This window comes from Argentina anserina, chromosome 7, assembly GCF_933775445.1.
Source record: "Argentina anserina chromosome 7, drPotAnse1.1, whole genome shotgun sequence".
NCBI classification, from domain to species: Eukaryota; Viridiplantae; Streptophyta; class Magnoliopsida; order Rosales; family Rosaceae; genus Argentina; species Argentina anserina.
In genome coordinates this window covers 13,523,817-13,546,107 of record NC_065878.1, presented here as the reverse complement: position 1 = coordinate 13,546,107, position 22,291 = coordinate 13,523,817, and the positions used below count along the sequence as shown (strand labels likewise).

Sequence of the window (22,291 nt, the reverse complement as noted above, 5' to 3'; positions counted from 1 at the left end):
AAAGTTTTTGGGGAGTCTATACCACATGTTATCTTGAACTGTAGTTAGTGTATTGTGCTCTTTTTCCCTTCAACCAAGTTTTTTATTTTACCTAAGAGGTTTTTGTTTTACTTGGCAAAGTTTTTACCGAGGCAATGGTTATGCTTCATGACACATTAGGATCGCGATACAAGGGGGAGTGTTGTAGGAGAATTACTCTCCGTAATCTTCTGGTGTATCTTGTCTTAAAAAAAATTAGTATAAATTAGTCTAGACAAGGATTGATATATAATCCCTGAATGTACGAGATACTCAATATAATGCATATATAAAAACCTCATTTATTAATGAATAAAGATGATGTTTTTCCCTATTTTGATACGTATTACATTCTTGTGTAACAAGTTATTGAATTTTTTAACTTATTTGTGAAACCTGAATCATTGCTGCAACATATAGGGGTCGGATAGAATGTATAAAATCTGAAACGTCATCTCCTCAAATTTTTCGTTGGGAAGTCAAGAAAGTCAAAGTGGATCGATCGCGTATCATTGGTCTTATTAAATTGATTCTTCCCCGCACGGATGAATCAATTCAGAAGATCACTATAGCCATCAATCAGCTTCCCTGCGGGATCAGCTGTATCAAGAGCTTCAGCTTTTGAGGAAGCTCAAGTGTCTCAACTAGAGCACAGCGTTCGAGCGCAACCTGTCAACCTGGCTTTAGATATATTTGATGAATTAGCCCTACTTTGGTTCGGCTGTAAACCCAATTTTTATAAGCTTTTTTAAGAAATTTCATTAGACACCAAATTATTGAATTTTTTATTTCTAAATTACAATATTTCATTATTGAAAGCTTATATACATTATTAATTAGTTAGTTAATAAATTATGTTCTCATTAACTATCTTGATTATAGATTTTCATGATCCCTTAACAATAGCCGTTTTTCTTTTACTCATTATTATTTCTAAATTTATAGAGCATTTTCTTACATGCAACAAGAATAAGAAAAGAGAGACCTATAAATTCTCTTTTATATTAGCTTCATTCCACAAATTCTTCTTATTTTGGGTTTTTTTTTCGAACATTCTAATTGGTGTTAACTCATTTAATTATTCATCATCTGCATCAAATATGTATAATAAGTCGGGTTATGAAGCACGAACTCGTCCATGGGCCTTCCAATGTCATTTGGGCCACGTGACATAAAATTCTGTCAAGATTCAGATTTATACGCAAACTGACATTCGGGTACTAAATCGGGCATAACTTCCTTTTTAAAATAGGTATCGATGAACCGTAAAAGGTTATGGAAACTAAACTTATGTATCTATCTACGCATATAAAGATCATGATCTAGTTCATTCTGCTGCTCTTAGTGCTCCATAGAAGTCAATTGATCTACATTGACATATATCACAAATTTGTCTTTCAATGCATCTTTTCCGTTCTTTCTTTTTATTTGCTTCGAAAAACCTACTGAATAAATAAAGAAAGTAAATAACTAGAATATCTACTAAAGTAACAAGTATAAGTAGATATGACACCAATATATACTAAACTAGCAGAGCTCCTATCATAAGCTCTGTTCTCATAGCAGTTTTACAAAAAAATTAGTGAGTGATGACTGATGGCTTTTGTCAGTTGTACGTAGATTTGAGAAACAACATGAAAAGTTTTGGGTGCATTGTTAAAATCAATGACAGATGGTAGTTAGAGAAAGAAATTCTGAATCTAGCTGCGGCCAGTTTTGTTTTATTTTTGTCAAATAACCGGAGGAATTGATCGAAGCATAACTGCATAGGAACCTGAATGATTTGATCATTTTGCTATCAGCCTAAGTAAATGTTGTAGCTCACTATCTTGATAAATATGAACTTTTGAGTGTAACCTCAAGCTGCTGCTGACTGCTGAATCAGCTCGAGTACAAGAGCATCCAACTACATCTGGTGACTACTTATTACAGAGTATTTATTAGTTCTCTTTGTGAATCACGCTTGGTCCCTGCAACAACTGTTGTTACTGTGATAATAAAACTTTGGGGGCCTGCGAGGACGAAGACTTTTTTTTTTTGATACGAGGACGAAGACTTGGTCACTACTTGTATCTATAGGCTATAGCGCATGCCTTGATTGAAGTCGATTGTGCTATATCTCTCGCTATTTGTTATTTGAGAACGAAAATTCATCTGTCAAATGACTCAAATCTGGGGCCAGTTCTATTAATATCAGTAATTGCTATATTCAATTATATATATGGACTAGCTGTTTATACTATGATAAAATAAAGACTTTGGCCCCTGCATGACGTCGAAGACTGCGATGACCAAGACTTTCGTTATTACTGATATATATATAGCTCACAGTCTCGTTCAAACGGTTACATAGTTAAAATTGTACGGTATACAGAGGCGGATCTAGGAATTAAATTTAGCCTAGACTAGTTTATTCTCCTTATAAACAATCAATTTCGTCAATATAATTTTGATATTTTTTCTTTAGTTAAAATGATATTTCAATACAATCATCTTATTAAACCCAATCTTAGAGAGAAAAATTGGGAAAGAAAATAAGAAGAAAGTAATAATATTTATAAAAAAGCGGTATCTGTCATAATAAAAACTAGAAAATAGGAAATATTTTATCAAAAAAAGAAGGAGAAAAGAAAAGAACGAAGAAAATGTAAAAAGTTACAAAAAAGCCATGCCAAGTTTCGAACCCAGGACTTGGGGGCAGACTATTAGAGACAGTAAACCAACTGACCTCCATTGAACTTTATAAACGTCTAAAAATATTCATCTTAGAGAAAAACTTTCTGGGCTGCAGCCCATAGTGTCCTTCAAACAGGTCCGCCACTGGCGCTATATATGTGGGTGTGTGTTATCTGGGAACACCACCAGAGCCGAAAGCGAGCGTTAAACACTAGTGTATGTTGAGCCAGCTTAGTCGGTACAAATTTGCTCCCTATATCACATACAAAGTGCTTACTCCATCACTCACTTGGTTAGTTGGTTAATTATCTCTGTTATACTTTTGTTTCCTCTCGATATGTACCCTTTTAGATGCATTTTACAGTGTTTGTTTCACTTTTAGACGATACTAATTAGTAATTACTATCTAAAATAATTTGAAGTAAATATATGCATGTGCTGTTAGAGTGCTGATCATTTCATATATCATCATTTCAACTAGTTGATAATTGCTTGCAGTGCCTGTAATTGACGTATTGTTCTTTACTTGAGGGTGCGTTATAAGAGGTATTTACTTGATCAGAGGTGACCAGCTAGTAAAGCTAGATAATTAGTTCTGTTTTTGTGACTTGCAGTGTATCAATATGTTAGTAAGACCACAAATGCTTACCAGACAAATTACATGATCGTTAGTTCTGCATTACCTTGCTACTTATCTGACTATGACTAGGAAATGCTTGCTTTCAGGCTATGAATATATGGAAGAACCCAGGTTTAGAAAACCTAAGAAACAAGCTGAAAGAAGTGCCTGTCCTTTCCACTGACTGTTGTATCTTCAGGGTTCCTAAGCGACTACGTGAAGGAAATGAGAAAGCTTACACACCCCAAGTGGTCTCAATCGGTCCTCTTCATCATGGCGAGAAAGGGCTAGAATCCATAGAAGAGCACAAAATTCGGTATGTGAGGGATTTTGTGGAACGGACCAAGGTAAACATCGATGAGTGTTTTAATACATTAAAGCAGTGGGAAGCAAGAATTCGAGGTTACTATGCAGTGACCATCGAGTATAGTCAACATGAGCTTGTGGAAATGATTCTGGTTGATGGCATTTTTACCTTAGAGGTCCTTTTGAGAGGTTCGTTTGAAACCTTACAAAAGAAAAATGACCGTATCTTTGGATTGATGCATAGGGACATAATGTATGACATGTTGTTGCTTGAAAATCAGCTCCCGTTCTTTGTTCTCGAGTATCTCTTATCCTTGGCTTATGCCACTAGTTTCTTTCCTATGGAACACGATAGGGCTCATGTATCAGGGCATTTCTTAATTAAGCTTACTCATAGTTTCTTTAAGGATAGGGTATACATTCGACCACTCGATGAGATTATTTGTAAAATTGGTCAGTATCCTGAATCTAGAAGAATACTTCATTTTGTTGATTTTTTACTAAAATGTCATAGACCTCCACCTTTTGATCCTCCACCCAAAAGTATACTCCAGACTCTAACCATACCAAGTGCAACCGAGCTGCACCAAGCAGGAGTCAAGTTCATGATGGTGAAGGACAAAAACTTCTTTGACATTCAATTTGACAATGGGATTCTGAAGATTCCACAACTCAGAATTCGCGGTTCTTCAGAAGTTTTCTTTCGAAACTTGATTGCCTACGAGCAGTGTGAGTTGACTGAGTTCGATGATCATTACATCAATGACTACATTTTCATCATGGACCGATTAGTTGACAGTGCCAAGGATGTGGAATTGCTTCTCCAGAAGAAGATACTTGATTCTAAGCTCTCTGACAAAGACAAAGTGGCTAATTTTATCAGCTCGCTTAACTCGGGGCCTGTGGTGTTCAGTAAAAAGTTCTATTATATTGATCTGTGTGAGAAGCTGAATGAGTACTATGAAGTCCCATGGCATAAGTGGAAGGCAAGCTTGATACATGACTATTTCAGTTCCCCTTGGGCTGTGCTCTCTGTTATTGCAGCAGTTGTTCTTCTTGTGCTCACTTTTGTTCAAACAGTGTTCTCTGTGATGTATTGATCAATGCGAAGGTAGTTGCTTATTGTGTCAAACTGCCAATTAGCTTTATGTATGCTCTATTACTTCTTGTATTTGTAAAAACTACAATGATGTGATTGTTCATGGCGTATTTGCTTATGGCCTTGATCTCAATATTCTTCTGATCTTTCATCCGTCTTTCAATGAAATGCAATAAATTTCTGATACGTTTGCCGATATTGATACATAAATTCTGTAAGCAGGTTTGGGCCCCCCCATGTAACCAAACTAAATTCTCAGAATTTATTAGGAGTATCGAACTTTCAATTGATTCCCGTAGTTGTTAGGACTTGGGACTATCGAACTTTCACTTTGCTTCAATCTCTAAATTCTCAGAATTTACAAAATCGACCTAAAAAATTATTACATGATAGTCCTTCATGTCTCTCTCATACTTCTCTAACCTCCCCAGCAAATTCTCCAACTGAAACGCCACCGCTTCTTGGTTCGGATCATGCCGCAGCTTCCCTTCCTCCACTAACCTCTTGTACTGCGTCACGGGCCCTGAAAATCCACAAACCTTATCGGAATCCAAAATTCAAATCTTCATTGATAATTTACAGAATTAAAATAAGAAAAAAAACCTGCAAGCTTTCTGGAGCTGGGAACAGTGATCACAGTAGCAACAAATCGCATTGTACCGGGAAATGGGCTTTGGGCCGCGAAGAAGCCCATACACGATCGCCGAGATCGTCGTCGCTTCTCTCATTCTGTTCGATCACACTTTTACTGCAGTGACGTCTTTAAATTGAAAAGCGTTTCAGAAAGTATGGAGGTAGACGAAGGCGCGACGTGGCTGGTCTCCTCACCGGACTTGGATCCTCTCCTTACGAGCCTCTCCTCATATTGCCTCATATCTTAATCGTCGCCGTTCAATTAAATTTATCGAGCACGATTGAGCTTATATTTGCAATTTTACTTTGTTATATTTTCTTATTTTCCTTGGGCCAAAAAACTGCCTATTCCTTGCTGTTTGTTTCTTGGCTCGCTCCCGCCGACGTCGAACTAGCCTCCATTCACTAAAGCATCGATCATTCTTTGCTGTTTGTTTCCTTAGGCCTAGTTTAGTACAGCTGTGCTGTGAGCAGAATTATTTTTGAAACTGCTGTGAGAGAAATTGTTTTTGAAACTACTGTGGGCAGAATTGTTTTTGAAACTGCTGTAAAAGAAATCAGATAAGGTGTTTAGTAAACAATTTTTATAAGTGTTGTGGAATTTTTTTATAGTATTTATTAGGGTTTGGATCAATATTGTATTCTTACACTAACTTAGAAGTCATCATTAATATCATAATCATCATCATCATCCTCCATAGTCTCACTTGTTGTGTCACTTCCTTGCCTTCCTCTCTGTCCTCCCATTCTTCATTGATTTCAAACTCCTCGAACTCATTATCATCCTCAAACAGGTCAATCGTCGCAACCTCAGTCACTGCCTTGGACTCCATCGCCGCCATGAGGAGGAAACCGAAAAAAGAAATCGGAAGCGGCGGTTGTGATCATCTAGACTCTAGAGTTTTCTGGTTCAGACGGAGCAAAATTATTAATGTTAGGAGTTCTCTACAAATCTAGGAATATTTAATAATATAAAGTCAGCTCTTGTGATATCTATTTAATCAATAATCCAATCAGCAATGTATCTGCAGTCTGCACCATGAGCACACTTTATCTGATTACCCATAAACCATGGAATTTCGATGAATGATAATCTCCTTTTTCAACAACAACCTCAAAACTTTAATGTTGATAATCAATTATTTCACTTATGGGTAAACACTGCGTGAAAGCATGAAAAATCAAGAGCTTTCCTTAGCCATATTTGATAAATCAGATTGAAGAATTTGACTCAAATTGAGGGATTCGACCTCCTTCCTTTGGTTATAATCTATGTTGCACGGATACGGACACGTGTGTCCGTATTCGACACGATACGATACGCGGACATGTCAAAATCTCAAGTGTCCGACTTGGACACGTAGTGGACACGTTAATTAAATTTTATATTAATAATATAGTTTTTAAAATTAAAACTTAGTCAATCCACATTCAAACTATACATAATTCTAGTTTTCCTGTCATCTAATTTGAATGTTGTTATCTGCAGATATTAAGTTTCTAAGTTCCAATAAATATTCATCATTTGATAAATGTTCATCACCAGGCACCCAATTCTCGGAAACTTCCAACGGAGGAAAACGAATGCGGTTGTGAAGGCTGGATGACCTAATGTTTATGTTTTTTCTGTTTTTCTGTTAAATCTCAATTATACCCCTGCGTGTTTTTGTTATTTTCGTGTCCAGTCCGGACACACACGTGTCCAACTCGGACACTCACGTGTCTACCGCGTGTCCAAAATCAGACACGCGTGTCCGAGCGTATTTGCGCGTGTCCGCGTGTCCAATACGCGTGTCCGTGTCTGACACGCAATACGCGACCATTTTCGCGTGTCCGTGCAACATAGGTTATAATCATGCCCAATTAATCTTTGTCATTTATTATAAGAAACATATCAAATTGAAGACTTCAAAGCATGCAAATCCAACTTAATCAAGGGTTGTACCTCACACCCAAAAGCAAAATTTTAATTTTCATACCCAGGAACAAAATATGGGTTTTCCATGTTGATCATAGAGGATGCAGTAAGGTTTTAGAAGAGTTGCTGGGTTAGAACGGGGACAAAATAGGACTTGCAAGAAATTCATTTAAGGTTATGTGTTTTGGCAGAGGGTTCCCGCAAAAGCAATTTCAAAAGCACATGTTACCCTACTCCAAAACCTGCTGTAAGGAGAATCGCTCCCGTTAAAAATAGTTTTTTTTAGGTCTCACCAAACACCCACATTTATCATCAGAAGCGCTTTAGATCAAAAGTAGGTTTCAAAAGCACTCCCAAACTGGGCCTAAACCATTATCAAACTGGTGTTTGGTACCCCATATCTGCACTTGTTGTTCAAATATCATGATTTGATTTTAGGCATCAAGGCCAAGAGAGGTAGCCCAGAATTCTTTTACAAACTTACCTAATATTTCCAAGTTCCAGCATCTATCGATCGCCAAGTTCATGAGAGGTTCTTGTCTTGGGGGACTTTATCAGATTAAATTATTTTGCCCATATTCATATATAATTATATATACAGTCTCTATCCAGAGTGAAACTTCACTCTGAAATTACAGAGTGAAGTTCTAATTTTTGCACACTTTTCGGTCAAACATTTTCACCATAAGTAATTCAATATTTAGGTATGTTATTCAAAATCATCTCTACAAAATTTCATCTAATTCAGACATCGTTAAGGTATTGAAATTAGATTAAATCAATGAATGAATTAAAATAGTTCAACGTGAACCGTTCGTGTAAATCTCAATTTTGAAAGCTCAAACCATTGTCAAATTGGATGAAACTTTGTAGAGATGATCTTGAATAACATACTTAAATATTAAATTACTTATGGTGAAAAAATTTGACCGAAAAGTGTGCCAAAATTGGAACTTCACTCTGTAATTTCAAAGTGAAACTTCACTCTAGATATGGACTGATTATATATATATATATATAGACTAAAACAAAAGAAATCATAAAAAATTGATGACCTTGTTTTTGAGATAGCACGTTTACAAGGCATTGAAAGTTTTAAACCCAAAATAATTAGAAAGGAGTGGGTCTTCAGATTTTTTTCAGAGTTGGAAACTAGCTGGAATATGGCTGGAGCTGCTGGTGGTGTTTTAGGAATCGTTGGCATAGGGTTTAGGGTTTTAGAATTTATTGTATTACTTATTAGTGTAGGGTGTAGAGTTTTAGAAAGAAACAAAAAATATGATTTTTTTGGTTAAATTCCAAGTATCCAATAGTGATTGGAATGAAGTATACTGAATATTGCCACGTGATTCTTCTGGATGACTGAAAAATTTCTCGTTTTGGGGGATGCAAATTTGACGACTACCTAAAGTTTTCCCACCCATACCCACCTTCCTAAATGTAAATCTAAGTCATGTGTCATTTTGATTAACCAACCTAACTATGGTCAAGAGATAATAATTTATTATAATAAAATTGAAATCTTAACACTATTTTTTAATCAATTCGTTTGATAAGAAGCTACCTCATATGTTTAATAAAAGAACTCCGTTCTACATTTAATTTTTATCTATTAGTAGTTTGATTTACCTATGTGCTTGGTAAGACAATTTTGCTACAATTTCAATTTTTTAAAAAGTCTATTTCGCTCCCGTTCATATTTTTAGTCTCAAACAATAGTAGAAGTAGATAGAGCATGCAACTAACGTCAGCAAATTAAATAGGATAAATAATCGAACAATTAATTAATATGATTTGATCTTAAAATCACAATTAAGAATTTATTAAATTAAAGATGAAAAGAAATTATAATTCACTGTTATAAATATATATTTATAACTATAGTTAATCAAGAGGACACATGTGTGGATTTAAGAGGGTGGACAAATAAATGGGTGATCAGTAAATTTGCTTCCGAAGGGGGAGTCTCCCTAATTTTTAGACTCTTCTGTTTTGATTAGTGGGAGAGAGCATCACTAAAGAGTTGATCAGGGCTGAACCTATGGATGAGTCGAACTATGTCCTGCTTTCCAACATAAATGCAAAAATGAAGCACTGGGATAAGAAATCCAAGACTAGAGAGGCGATGGACAAGAAAGGGATGAAAAAGATCCATGGGACTCTGGGAGCACTATGATTGAGCTAGATAACGAAATTTATGAATTTGTGGCGGGAGATAAATCACATTAACAATTCAAAGAGATTTATGAGATAGTTAATGAAATGAGGAGGAAGATGAAGAAAGCCGGCCATTTTCCCAGTACATCAAGGTCTTGCTAGACATTGATTAAGAAGATAAAGAAGATGCTTTAATAGGCATAGTGAAAAGTTGGCCATTGCTTTCGCCCTCCTGAACACGCCACCGGGAACTCCTATTCTCATAGTAAAGAATCTTCGGGTTTGTGATGATTGCCACTCTGCTACTAAGTTCATCTCTAAGATTTATAATCGAGACATAGCGGTGAGGGACCTAAACAGGTTACACCATTTCAAAGATGGTCTGTGCTCGTGTAGAGATTTCTGGTGATAACCTCATTACAAAGTATCAATTCATTTTTTGAAACTCACTTGTCTGATTACTGCATTTTCTTGACACTGATTTGCTTTTACAAAATCAACTCTCATTTTTCATTCTTGAGGAGCTTTTCGATCCGGAAAAGGTTAATCCGAGGTATCATGGTGAGGCTGAGAAGCTTTCATTAATTCAACTTCTTGCAATTTCTGTAGTGCTGAATTAGAGGATGTTGGAGTGAGTAACAATATGGAGACCTCTACTTTATGAAGTAGAAGCACAACATTTCGTTGATTTTGCCAGAATATTATGTCTACCACAAGAACATCTAGTTTGAGGAAGACGCAATGCTGCAGCCACTTTTCCACCAAGCATCACAGAGCTACACCGAGCTTGAGTCAAAGTAAAAGTGTGATAAACCAGAAACTTATTTAGCATACAGTTTGATATTGACATTCTCAAATTCAAAAAAAAAAAAAACCATTTCTGATGGTTTGGAGCTTACATTAAGAAATCTTGCCGCATATAAACAATGTCATTACTGGAGTAGAAGGGTAGCTATCTTGATTCTTGACCTCGTGGATAGTTTTGTCACTATTGTGAACACCCCTAAGGATGTGGAGTTGCTTGTCAAGTACGGAATCACTACAAATGTTTTGGGTGACAGCAGTGAGGCGTGCTCTTTGATTAACAGCCTTTGTAAAGGGATTCTTGGGAATTATGATGACTTCTGTTTTGCTTCTCTTTATGCAGACCTGCATGAGCACTGCAAAAGGCCTAGGAACAAATGGAAGGCAAGTTAAAGTCAAAATTATTTGAACACACCACGGGCGATTGTTTCTGTGTTGCCGCTTCTTTTCTCATCATACTTACTATCATACAAACGGTGCGTTCTCTTGTCTCTCTCTGACTTAAGTATCAACGATAACTACAGGTCATCCCAAAGTGTGTAATTGAGTAGTCTTGAAGAAATTATGTCACAGATGTGAATGGCGAAAATGTCTGTATGTTGTAGAGTCGACATTTAAAATTTGCTTAGATCTTCCTTTTCCATTATTGTTAATTGTTTGTGAGTGTGGCATGTAGATATAATGTTCATTCTCTGGTATCTCATTTTCTTGCTTTCAAGGTTTATGACCCCCTTCATTTATTTTTTATTTTTAATAAATTTCCTCTTTCCGTCTTAAGGTTTGCCGGAAGGAGTAAGCTCTGTTCTCAAAGCAGCTTTACATAAAAATTAGTAAGTGATGACTGGATGGCCTTTGTCAGTTGTACGTAGATTTTGAGAAACAACACGAAAAGTTTTGGGTGCCTTGTTCAAATCAATGACAGATGGTAGTTAGAGAAAGAAATTCTGAATCTAGCAGTTTTGTTTTATTTGTGTCAAATAACCGGAGGAATTGATCCAAGCATAACTGCATAGGAACCTACATGCTTTATTTTGATCATTTTGCTATCAGCCTAAATGTTGTAGCTCACTAGCTTGATAAATATGGACTGAGTGTAACCTGATGCCGCTGCTGACTGCTGACTGCTGAATCATCCAACTACTTCTGGTGACTACTTATTACAGAGTATTTATTAGTTCTCATTGTGAATCACATTTGTTTTTGGTGAAGAGTGTGAATAACAGTTGGTCCCACTGGCGATCCTCTTTATAACAAGGGACGCTCATCCCCAACTAATCAAAAAAAATATCAAGTAACATATATGTTTTTAAGTATAATCATCTCCTACACGCACTCATACTCAATTCTCTCACCCGCACTTAATTTTTTCACACGTGCACACAATATCCATTAATCAAATTCTATTTTCTTTTCGTTTTCTTCCCCAACCTCAAAGACTGGCCCTAGTTCCTAAACCAAATCTCTAAATTAGATTGACTAATTCCACTTGGGATCTTGGGCCTTACCTCCATACTCCACCACAATACCACCGTCGTCCGTCGACGATTCAAATGTGGTTGCACGACGCTAATGGGCTTGCTTCCTAGATCAAATTGGGGATTTGTGGCTTCTGTTTCTCTGTTTGGCAATCTCAAGTGAATGAAGTGATGAAATTAGAATTTGAGTTTAGTTTTACTTCGTTTAATTATTTTGATTCTTCTAATTTTGAGTTTGGATTGAGTTGATTTTTGTTTATTACTTTCTAGAAGAGTCAAGAAATAGAACATAGAAGAAGTAAGTTTTTTGTCCATCCACTCCATCGGTTCAAACTTTATTTATTTAATTAACATAACAAGGTGTTTTGTTGATATATGAATTCATTGAATAGAATTATAGATTCCCGAATTGTTTTGTGACTTTTGTGTTCTACTATTATATCAAATTGCTTGGTTATATATGTGCATTTATTAATTTGATAGCTATGCTGTAATGTCACATTGTTAGTAGATATAAGTATAATTTTTCAATAATTATAGGTTAGTAGACTAAGATCATATAATATCAGAACTTCAGCCCAAACAGAGCGTTCAAAAAAAAATTACTACATGGTTTTTAAGCACTATCGATATTCTCACTATTTGCTTCTTGTTCGGTTTATAAATTAGAACTTCAAGCATCCCCAAGGTGACTATCCAGGATCTGCCAGTAAATGGTCCAGCTGTTCATACTGTGATAAAATAAAGACCTTGTGTCACGACCCTAAAATTTTGACTATCAAACTCAAATTCCGAAGTCATGAAAACTCTAAAACAATCTCAATAAATCGAAAATCATTTTAATGTTACAATGGATCATTACTGAGTTCTTAGTACAACTCAGACAAATTGATTATTACAACCCAAATTTATAATTTAACATTATATCAAATGGAAATGTAAAAATCCTCACAAAATCCTCACCACAAATAGGATAAAAACAACTTCAAGTGTTCAGAGTTGTCAGTCGATTTTCACTAATCCATACATGCGGAATTATCCCCTACACTATCGAACATGTGCACCGGGATTGTAAACACAAACCAGGTAAGCTTTGCAGCTCGTATGAGTAAAACAACAATATGACTCGCATAAAAATATATACGAAACTCCACCACATAACATCAATCATAAATGTACTCATGAGTCATTAGACGGCCCATCTGGTTGTCTAATAAAATGCAAATGTATATGCTCATGAGAAATTGGGCAACCTCTCTGTTTGCCCAAATGCATTTATAATACAGGTACTAATGAGCGCTGGTACACCTCTGTTACTCCTCATGATAGTACGCCGCCGACATTGGGCAACCACTTGGTACCCAATATCCAAAATATGGGTACTCATAAGCCGATAACCCATTTGTTACCATTTATGCAGTACTCCGGCAAACAGATTAGAGCTCTACTGTATCGTAACTTTCGTCCGAAGAATGGTCCGAAGACATAAACACGTCTGAAGACAAAAACACGTCCGAAGACATAAACACGTCCGAAGACAAAAACACGTCCGAAGACAAGAAACACGTCTGAAGACAAAAACGTTTTAACAAAACTCAATGTTAAAACCACGTACAATAATGATCACATTATATTGTACAAATCGAATCAACATGCTCAATAAATAAGTCTCAACACCAAATGAACTTATTCGCAAACGGAATTTATGAAAGTATATAATATAGCAAACTATATATATGTACCTATTTTACCAATTATACACATACACAATCCACTATATCTTATACATATCATAGTTCATTCATTTAATTAAGCGTAATCCTTCTGGAGATTCATCACTGTGAGATTTTTACTCACCTTATAATCTCGAGTGTACTTTCCACAATTCCCAAAAATGAATCCTTTACTCGATGTCTCGATCACCTAGAATATATAAGAAAAGAATTTAGAATCGTTACCTAAAACATTAAATGCCGAAACAGTAATAATATTTTACTATTCAGCAATTTCTGGTTTTACGAAATTACTGTTCACGTAGTTACTATTCACATATTACTGTACAAATACGTATTGACTACGTATTCCTATACAAGTACATACTGATTACATATTTCTGTACGTATACATACTATTTACGTATTTCTGTACCTTCATGTACTATTCAATTATAAATACTGTCTCAGTAAATAATAACTACCAATTTACCCTTCCGAAATTATTTTTACAATTACGGTACGTAATTTACATTTACATTTACCGTACGTAAAATAAATTTACATTTCACTATACGTAAATTACTTTTTACATTAACCGTTCGTAAAAATAAATTTTACAAATATTACTGTTTCGAAAACACTATTCACACACCGCCGCACGTGGCGGCACGTGGGGTACACGCGCCACTCACTATGACAGCGTGTGGGGCCCACGCGCCGAGTCTTAAACCGGCGCGTAGGACGCCACCGCCGGTCCCTACCCTCTCATTTCCTTCCCCTCTTCCTCCTACGGCCTCAGGCCGCCACCCTGCCTCCTCACACTACCTCACGCGCCGCCTAAGGCGGCGGTATCTGTAATAACCCGATTTTTCAAAACAATTAGTGGTTTGTTTTTAAATTTATAAGGTTTGTGAAAATTCATTAAATGTGTTTGTGTCGCCTTGTGACGTTGGAAATCGAAAACGGAAACGTTATCGGAACCTCGATTTAGAAAAACGTTACGTTTTCGCGACGGGAGAATCGACTTTTATTCCGTCTCTCGTTTGTGAAAACTTCATACATGAAAGTTGTAGAGCTCGTCGATACGAGTTCGTGGACGCGCCACGCGTTCGAACCGGACGTTGGATGCGAAAGTTATTAATGTCGGAAATTAGTTTCTGATTTTGGAAACGAGTATAAAAATGAAGTTTTTCAGATTAGGGTTTCCATTTGTGGAAACCCCTCTCTCTCCTCTCTCCCCGATTGCTCTCTCTCCCTCTCTCGAAAAATCCACGCCGGCGATCTCGCCGACCAGCCCGCCGTGGCACTCACCGCCTAGCCCAGAGGCATCGCGCGACCCTCCGCAGTCGACCCCGAGCTCGACACGACGTCCCACGCTGCGCCGGAGTTCCACCAGCAAATCCAAGATTCGGCAGAAACTGCCTCCGTCCTAGGCGCATCTCCGGCGACTCTCCGGTGCATCCAAGGCACGATTTAGGTAAGGGTTTGCTTGATTTGCTGGTTGTTGTGCTTTGTGTGTGGATTTGTCTAGTTTTGATGGTGGATCAGAGGAGGAGGAGCGGACGAGGAAGGGGGGAGATACCACCAGCTTAGGCGGCGCGTGAGGGGCAGTGAGGTAGCTTAGAGGCGGTCTGAGACCGTAGGAGGGTAGAGGAGGAAGGGTTTTGGGGCGGCGGTGGCGTGCTACGCGCCGGTGTTGGAGTAGGCGTGTGGGCCCCACGCGCTGCCACAGTGAGTGGTACGTGAGTGGCGCGGTCGCTGGAGGTGGCGCGTGTACCCCACGCGCCGCCACGTGCGGCGCACGTGAACAGTGAATTCAAACAGTAATTTTGTAACAATTTATTTTTACGTACGGTAAATGTAAAAGTGATTTACGTACGGTAAATGTGAATTTATTTTACGTACAGTAAATATAAAAGTAATTTCGGAAGGGTAAATTGTAATTATTATTTATTGAGACTGTATTTACGATTGAATAGTATGCATACGTACAGAAATACGTAAACAATATGTATTCGTACAGAAATACTTAATTAATACGTATCGGTAGAGTAATACATGAATAGTAAAGACGTGAACAGTAAATATATTACTGTTTCGGCATTTATGGTTTTACGTAACGATTCTAAACTCACTTCTTATCTCTTCAAGGTGATCGATAATTCAAGTAAATGATTTACTTTCGGAATCATGGAATTACGCTCGAGATTATAAGGTGCGTAAAATCTCGCAATGACGAATCTACCCTTGCGGTGATTCAAGAATATGCTATAGTTTAAAGAATGAACTATGATATGTATTTGATATAATGGATTGTATATGTGTATAAATGGTAAATAAGTACATATATGTGGTTTGCTATATTATATACTATCGTAATTTCCGTTGTGAATCAGTTCATTTTGGTATTGAGATTTACATATTGAGCATGTTGATTCGAATTGTACAATATGATGTGATGTTTATTGAATGTGGTTTTAACATGGAGTTTGTTAAAACGTTTTTGTCTTCAGACGTGTTTTTGTCTTCAGACGTGTTTTTGTCTTCGGACGTGATTGTCTTCGGACGTGTTGGCATGTCGGAACCTAGCCTTTGGCCAGGCGAAAGTTTCGATACAGTTAGAGCTCTAGTCTGTCTGCCGGGGTACGGCATAAGAGGTAACAGATGGGTTATCGGCTTATGGGTACCCATATATTTTGATATTGGGTAGCAAGTGGTTATCCAATGTCGGCGGTGTACTACATGAGGGGTAACAGAGGTGTACCAGCGCTCATGAGTACCCGTATTATAAATGCATTTAGGTAAACAGAGGGGTTGCTCAACTTGTCATGAGCATATATATTTTCACATTATTAGACAACCAGATGGGCCGTCTAATGAGTCATGAGTGCATTTATAATTAATGTTTTGTGGATTTTCGTATATATTTTAGGCGAGTTGTATTTGTTGTTTTTACTCATACGAGCTGCAAAGCTTACCGAGTTTGTGTTTGCAATCCTGGTACACCTATTCGATGGTGTATGGGATAATTCCGCAGATATGGATTAGCGGAAATTGACGGAACACTCTGAGGACTCGAAGTTGTTTATTCCATCTTGTGGTGAGGATTTTGTGTGGATTTTCGTGAGGATTTATACATTTTCATTTATTATAATGTCGAATTATAAATTTGGTTTGTAATAATCGGTTTGACTGAGTTGTATTTTCAACTCAGAAATGATCTGCTGTGACATTAAAATGATTTCGATTTATTGAGATTATTTTAGAGTTTTTCATGACTTGATTTACAACGTCGCAAGGCAACCAAATGTCGTTTAATAAATTTTATAAACTCTAATTATTTCCAAAGTTTCAAATTACTTGACTCCGAAAAATCGGGTCATTACACCTTGGGGACTGCATGATGACGACGACTGCGATGACCAAGACTTACGTTATAACTTATCTATATAACTCATAGTCCCATTCACACGGTCACATGGTTGAAGTTGTGCTATATATATGTCGGTATGCTTTATCTGGGAACACTACCAGAGCCAATAGCGATCGTTAAACACTAGTGCATATTGAGCCACCTTAGTTGGTAAAAATTTGCTCGATATATCACATACAAGGTGCTTACTCCATCAATTACTTGGTTAGTTGGTTAATTATATCTGTTATACTTTTGTTTCCTCTCGATCTGTACACTTTTAGCGTAATACTCCGAATTTTCGAGTTGAATTCGTATAATTTCTTGTAAATTATCAAGTTTGGTAATTCGAGTAAAAATCGCATTTTTACGCCTTCTTGTCGATGTCTTTGCGAAATGAAACTGATTTTAGAAATTTCGACCATTCTTTGCCGATTTCTTGATCGCCGATCTCCCACCTCCGGCCACCGTGGCCTTCACCGCCGGACTCACAAGGATCGCAAGGTCAGCTGCTCCAGCCCGTAGAGGTGGCGCACCCCCTATCGTCGTCGAGAAGCCACATCGACGATCAGAAGTTTCTGCAATTTCCGACGCCAATTCAAACTCCGTCGCCGGTGAGTTCCAAATCTTACCTTTTGATTTTGATCTCCTAGATTGGTTTATCACTAATTTGGAGCTCAAATCGGAGGTTTTAACGACGGAGACAAGGTTGGATCTGCCGAAACGTTCCGGCGACATTCCGACCACTTCTCGATGATCGAAGCCTCAATGCAGGTAGAGTTATGTTCTACACCTTGTGATCTATATTTTTGGTGTTGATTATTTTGTGATTTGACGAAGTTTGGATGGAGGAGTGGGTGGTGCGCGTGCCGCCGTGGAGGAAGTGGGGCAGCGGAGAGACGACGTTAGGCCGTAGGATGAAATAGGTGGGAAGAGGGGTGGAATTGGTTACCGCAAGCAAGCTCACGCGCGGTTGTATGGGCGGCGCGTAAGCACCATGCGCGGTAGGCTGAGGTGGCGCTTGAGCATGAAACTCCAGAAAATTATATTCCTCTTATTTTATTTTTTTTAACTGACAACAGATTAGCCAGGAAGGATGTCAGTTGAGAATAAGATAACCCAATCCTTCTCCGACTGAATACTAAACTCTGAACTATTCCAGCTAGAATTCAAATCCACTGGAATTGAACATCGTAGATTCATTTGCTCCACCCTAAAGGTACATGAACTGAAATACAACCAATTAAGAAACTACCGAAGCTCAATCCCTCAAAACTAAATTATACCAACTAACATAGCACAATCATATAATGAAGAACACTAATGATGGTTGTTATATGCTTTTCTACAAAATATAACTTTTTACTCAGATATGGTTCCTCTGTACAATAATTCACACATATCTGTCCACTGTATCATTCCCGTAATAAGAAGCCAAAGCAATCATATGAAAGACCAATTAATCAATCAAATCAAGATTAAACAGAAAACAACACAAAACAAATAACAGAAAAATCACCTGACAGACATTCACCAAATGTTCAATTCGAATCCATAACCCACCCCTAACAAATAATATTATATAACATCTATATTTCTTACACATAATATTAATACCAGAATCAAAGCTAAAAAAAAGTGCCTAAGAACACACTGATACCAGAGTCTATACTCAAGCACTCTGATATATTCTATATTATTATATCAATAAACTCAATTACTTAACTTCTTTTGTCGAAATCTCTATGCCGAAATCAATAAAAATCCTAGTTTGTTCTTCACTTGGTATAAAGAACACAATCAATTACTGATACCAATATTGAAAATTATAGAAAAGAATAAACCTAGAAAAAGAATCAATCTCAGCAAAAAATGAAGCTCCATGGAGGATTGGATAATTCAATAGATATATAAGAATCACAAATATAGAATGATTAAAGACTTTGAGTAGCAAATACCTAGATACTTGTCTTTTTGCTGGTGACTTATTGATCAATAGAGACATGGTAATGGTAAAAGTTGAAGCTTTAAGGAAGAGAGATGGACCTCAATATCCCTATCGAACACAAACGACGCCAACGAAATCGATATATCTTCTTAGTCCGCCCTCGTTGTTTTATGCCGCAACCCATGATACAGAGATTTCATACACCACCGAAGAAAAAGAAACGACACATGCCCTCTCCCTCCCTCCTTCTAAACAGGTGTCGAGCAAAACCTATGCAGCCACACAAACCTAACCCAAAACCCAGCTTCCGATCTACGCCTCTCTCCCTCTCTATCTCCCTCGCAGGCCCTGATCTAAGAAAGCAACGAAAAAGCCAACCCGAAATACTAGAAAGCCCAACCCGACCCAGTGGCATTTTTGAAATAAAAACGAAAACCCCCTTAGCTACAGTATTGGCTCTCCCATCCTTAATGGTTAGTAAATTTGTGTTTCAGTAATTACTAATTACACGTCGAGATGAAGTTCGTAATCTGTACCTCCTAAAGCATTAACATGATCCGTTCTAATATCCAGGAAACCAAGATATCATAAGAAAAATCAATTTGATGAATATTATTGCCTTCTAGTTGACAAATTATGATAAACTTGATCGATATAGTTTATCACGTGATTAATTCTTAATTTCATACGAGGGAGACAGTTTTGAAGAACTAAAACGGATCAAACTGACAAATTGGGGGAAAGCCACTGAATGACTGGAGGAGCAAAGCAATTTGTCCACCGTTAAAGAGTCCCCGCCTTTCTCTCTATGATAGAAAGTGTATCGCTCTATTTAGCAGATACGCATTTGGTTAGCAAGCAACTAGATATTTACGTCAATGTTCATCTTTAATGATTGCTTGGTAATTTGCACTGCAGGTCGCCTGGTCACCTATGTGACTTTGAACCTCATGGATGGACATAGTCAACCAGCAATCTAAAATTATATAAATTTTGTTTATAATTTTAATTCAAATTAAGGTAGATAATGAATCTAACATTTATGTTTTGGTACTTTAAATTATTTTTCTTAAAAGTAAATTTTTATGTTGAAACTTGAAAATTTGTAGGTTGATATTTGCAACACTAATTTTTCTGTATTCATTCATCTCTTTATAACCTGACATAAACGTAGAAGTTAACATTGTTAACCTAGTTAATAGGTACGAGACAACCTAGTTAATAGGCATCTCTTTTAATTTCAACCTAAGGATTAGAAGCATTTGTTTACAAACTTCACTTCAAAAAAAATGTAATGACATAGGGAAATTTTATATATTTTATTTGTATCTCTTATCGAGAAAAACATGCATATAGAGAATTTTAATATACCTCTTCATTAGATTTGTAATGTATATATATACATATGCTTCTCATTCTAAAAAAATAGTATTATACCTCTTAAAGTGGATTTATGTTATAATATACCTAACATGAAGAAACTAAAATGTCAGTCAAGAATAAAGATGTGTATGTACCTTATGATAAGAATTTCTCATATAATCTTTATTTCACTAGCTCTTATTTCTTAAAAAACAAGAATTGTGTAAAACTTTACAAAATTGAATTGATTGATGGAAGAACAACAACAAAATCTATGGAAAAATTGCCAAACTAAATAGCTCAGTGATTAGTATATATATAGATTGAAGTTATAATATGAATTTAAAACAATGAAATAATTATGGATGAAAGACGTAAGATTAAGGAAATAATCTAGTCTAGATTATCCAGATGCTTACGCTGGATGGAATTTATATATCAGAAGGGCAAATCAGATATTTATAAAAATGAATAAATATTGATAATAAAAAAATTTGGGTATAGATTGAAAGAAAAATTAGGTGTTGATGTATTTTAAAAAAGAGGGTTCAATATTGGGCTTATATCTAATTTTCTCTAAAAAGAATCGGGTTAAAGTAATTGTGTGATAGTTGGTTAGTATAATAGTTAGTAAATCAGAAACTCTTTACATGCCAAAGCTGTAGGAATCCATAATATGATTAGAAAGTTTTTACTAAGATGATATTTATAAATCAGTTGATATAAAGAGAGGTTTACAACACCCAACATGCGCAACCAAGTTTCATAGAAAGGCAATATCTCAGAAAAGTTTCAACTTTTGCCACTTGACCCCTGGTTCGTTCAGATTGTATGCAGAGCTGCAGAGGCACCCTGTTTATTTTTGACAGTGTCAATTGTCCAATATGTTTAAAGTCGCATCATCACAAAGTTCATGTTTTTGAAGACCCATAAATAGTCAGATGGAAAATTGAGATCCCTATCGGCTTGGATGGTTGTTGGTTTTCCCAATGGACCTAGGAAAGTGCCATGATTTTATAACAAGGACCATAATATTGGCATGGCACTTTTAATTTCCAGAAAAGAACAGCGTACAAGGCGACACTTGATTCTTCCCCCTGAGTTTATTTCGAAGCCTTCAGTTAGGAAAAGAACACCCGTTTATATTACTTAAAGAAAAAAGAAAACATGATTGGAAGTCCGAACAGAATTGCCTTTTACAGAATCACTCTTACATAATCTAAGCATGACATAATAAAACCCAATGTACTGTTCATTTTCAATTAGATCCCAGCAATTGAGGCAGGAACACAAAATTCAAACGCAGCACAAAAGTATATACACGCTCAATATCAACTTTATGCTCATTTGGTAACTACGTACAAAATCACATCACAATTTATTGAACGGACACAGTACAATTGATCAAGCATATGACCAATTGTCTAAATAACAGTTATCAATATCGTATCAGTTTTATAAAATAAGGATATAATGGAGATATATCGAGATATATCGGATTTATCGTTTTTGCTAATTTTTAATTAAATTTAATATATTTACAAATATATACTTCAAAATATACTAAATAAACTTGAAAAATTAAAACTTATACTTCAAAATGTACCAAATAAACTTCATAAAAAAAATTTGATTGCTTTGACAATTAAAATACATAAATAGTATAAATTAATAAAAATAGAGTTGATCATTCATCATAAACTCTCGTTATCGAATGTTATCGACGAATCTTTCTTTTTATTTAAATTTTTTTTTTCAAAATGATATGATTTAAAAAAAAATTAAAAAAAAAACGTTGATATATCGGGTCAAACTCGGTTTGACATGATATATCGTCATTTGACTTGATTTTTCGGATTAACTGATATAATAGACTGATAAGCAACTTATCGTATTATTTTCTTAATATCGGAGATATATCGAGAATATATCGGTCGGGATATTTAGAATATTGCATATGACAATTCTAACTTTATTCATTATTTCAGTTTTATGATAACAAGTTTCTTTGAAGTTCTTATAAATTTCAAGAACCACTATTTGTTGCTTACTTTATAGCTTTCAGAGAGAAATCACACAATTCTAAAACTGAACATGACCGCACAACAAATTACTAGGTATCACAAAACATTAACAAATTTGAAAGGCT

At 36.2% G+C, this 22,291-nt stretch overlaps 1 protein-coding gene and 1 long non-coding RNA gene across 2 annotated transcripts; one reads left to right on the top strand and one right to left on the bottom strand.

The window, feature by feature from the left end:
- The first annotated feature begins 3,423 nt into the window (after nucleotides 1-3,423).
- LOC126803608 (UPF0481 protein At3g47200-like) lies at nucleotides 3,424-4,719 on the top strand. The gene has a single exon (XM_050531391.1). It carries the CDS (start codon nucleotides 3,424-3,426, stop codon nucleotides 4,717-4,719), a length of 1,296 nt encoding a protein of 431 aa, XP_050387348.1.
- Nucleotides 4,720-12,715: 7,996 nt separating this feature from the next.
- Nucleotides 12,716-19,079, bottom strand: LOC126803187 (uncharacterized). The gene is made up of 3 exons (XR_007673068.1): nucleotides 18,879-19,079; nucleotides 13,563-13,628; nucleotides 12,716-13,273 (listed from the first exon to the last, which is right to left on the bottom strand). It is a non-coding gene; the product is annotated as an uncharacterized LOC126803187 (long non-coding RNA).
- Between the last annotated feature and the right edge of the window lie 3,212 nt (nucleotides 19,080-22,291).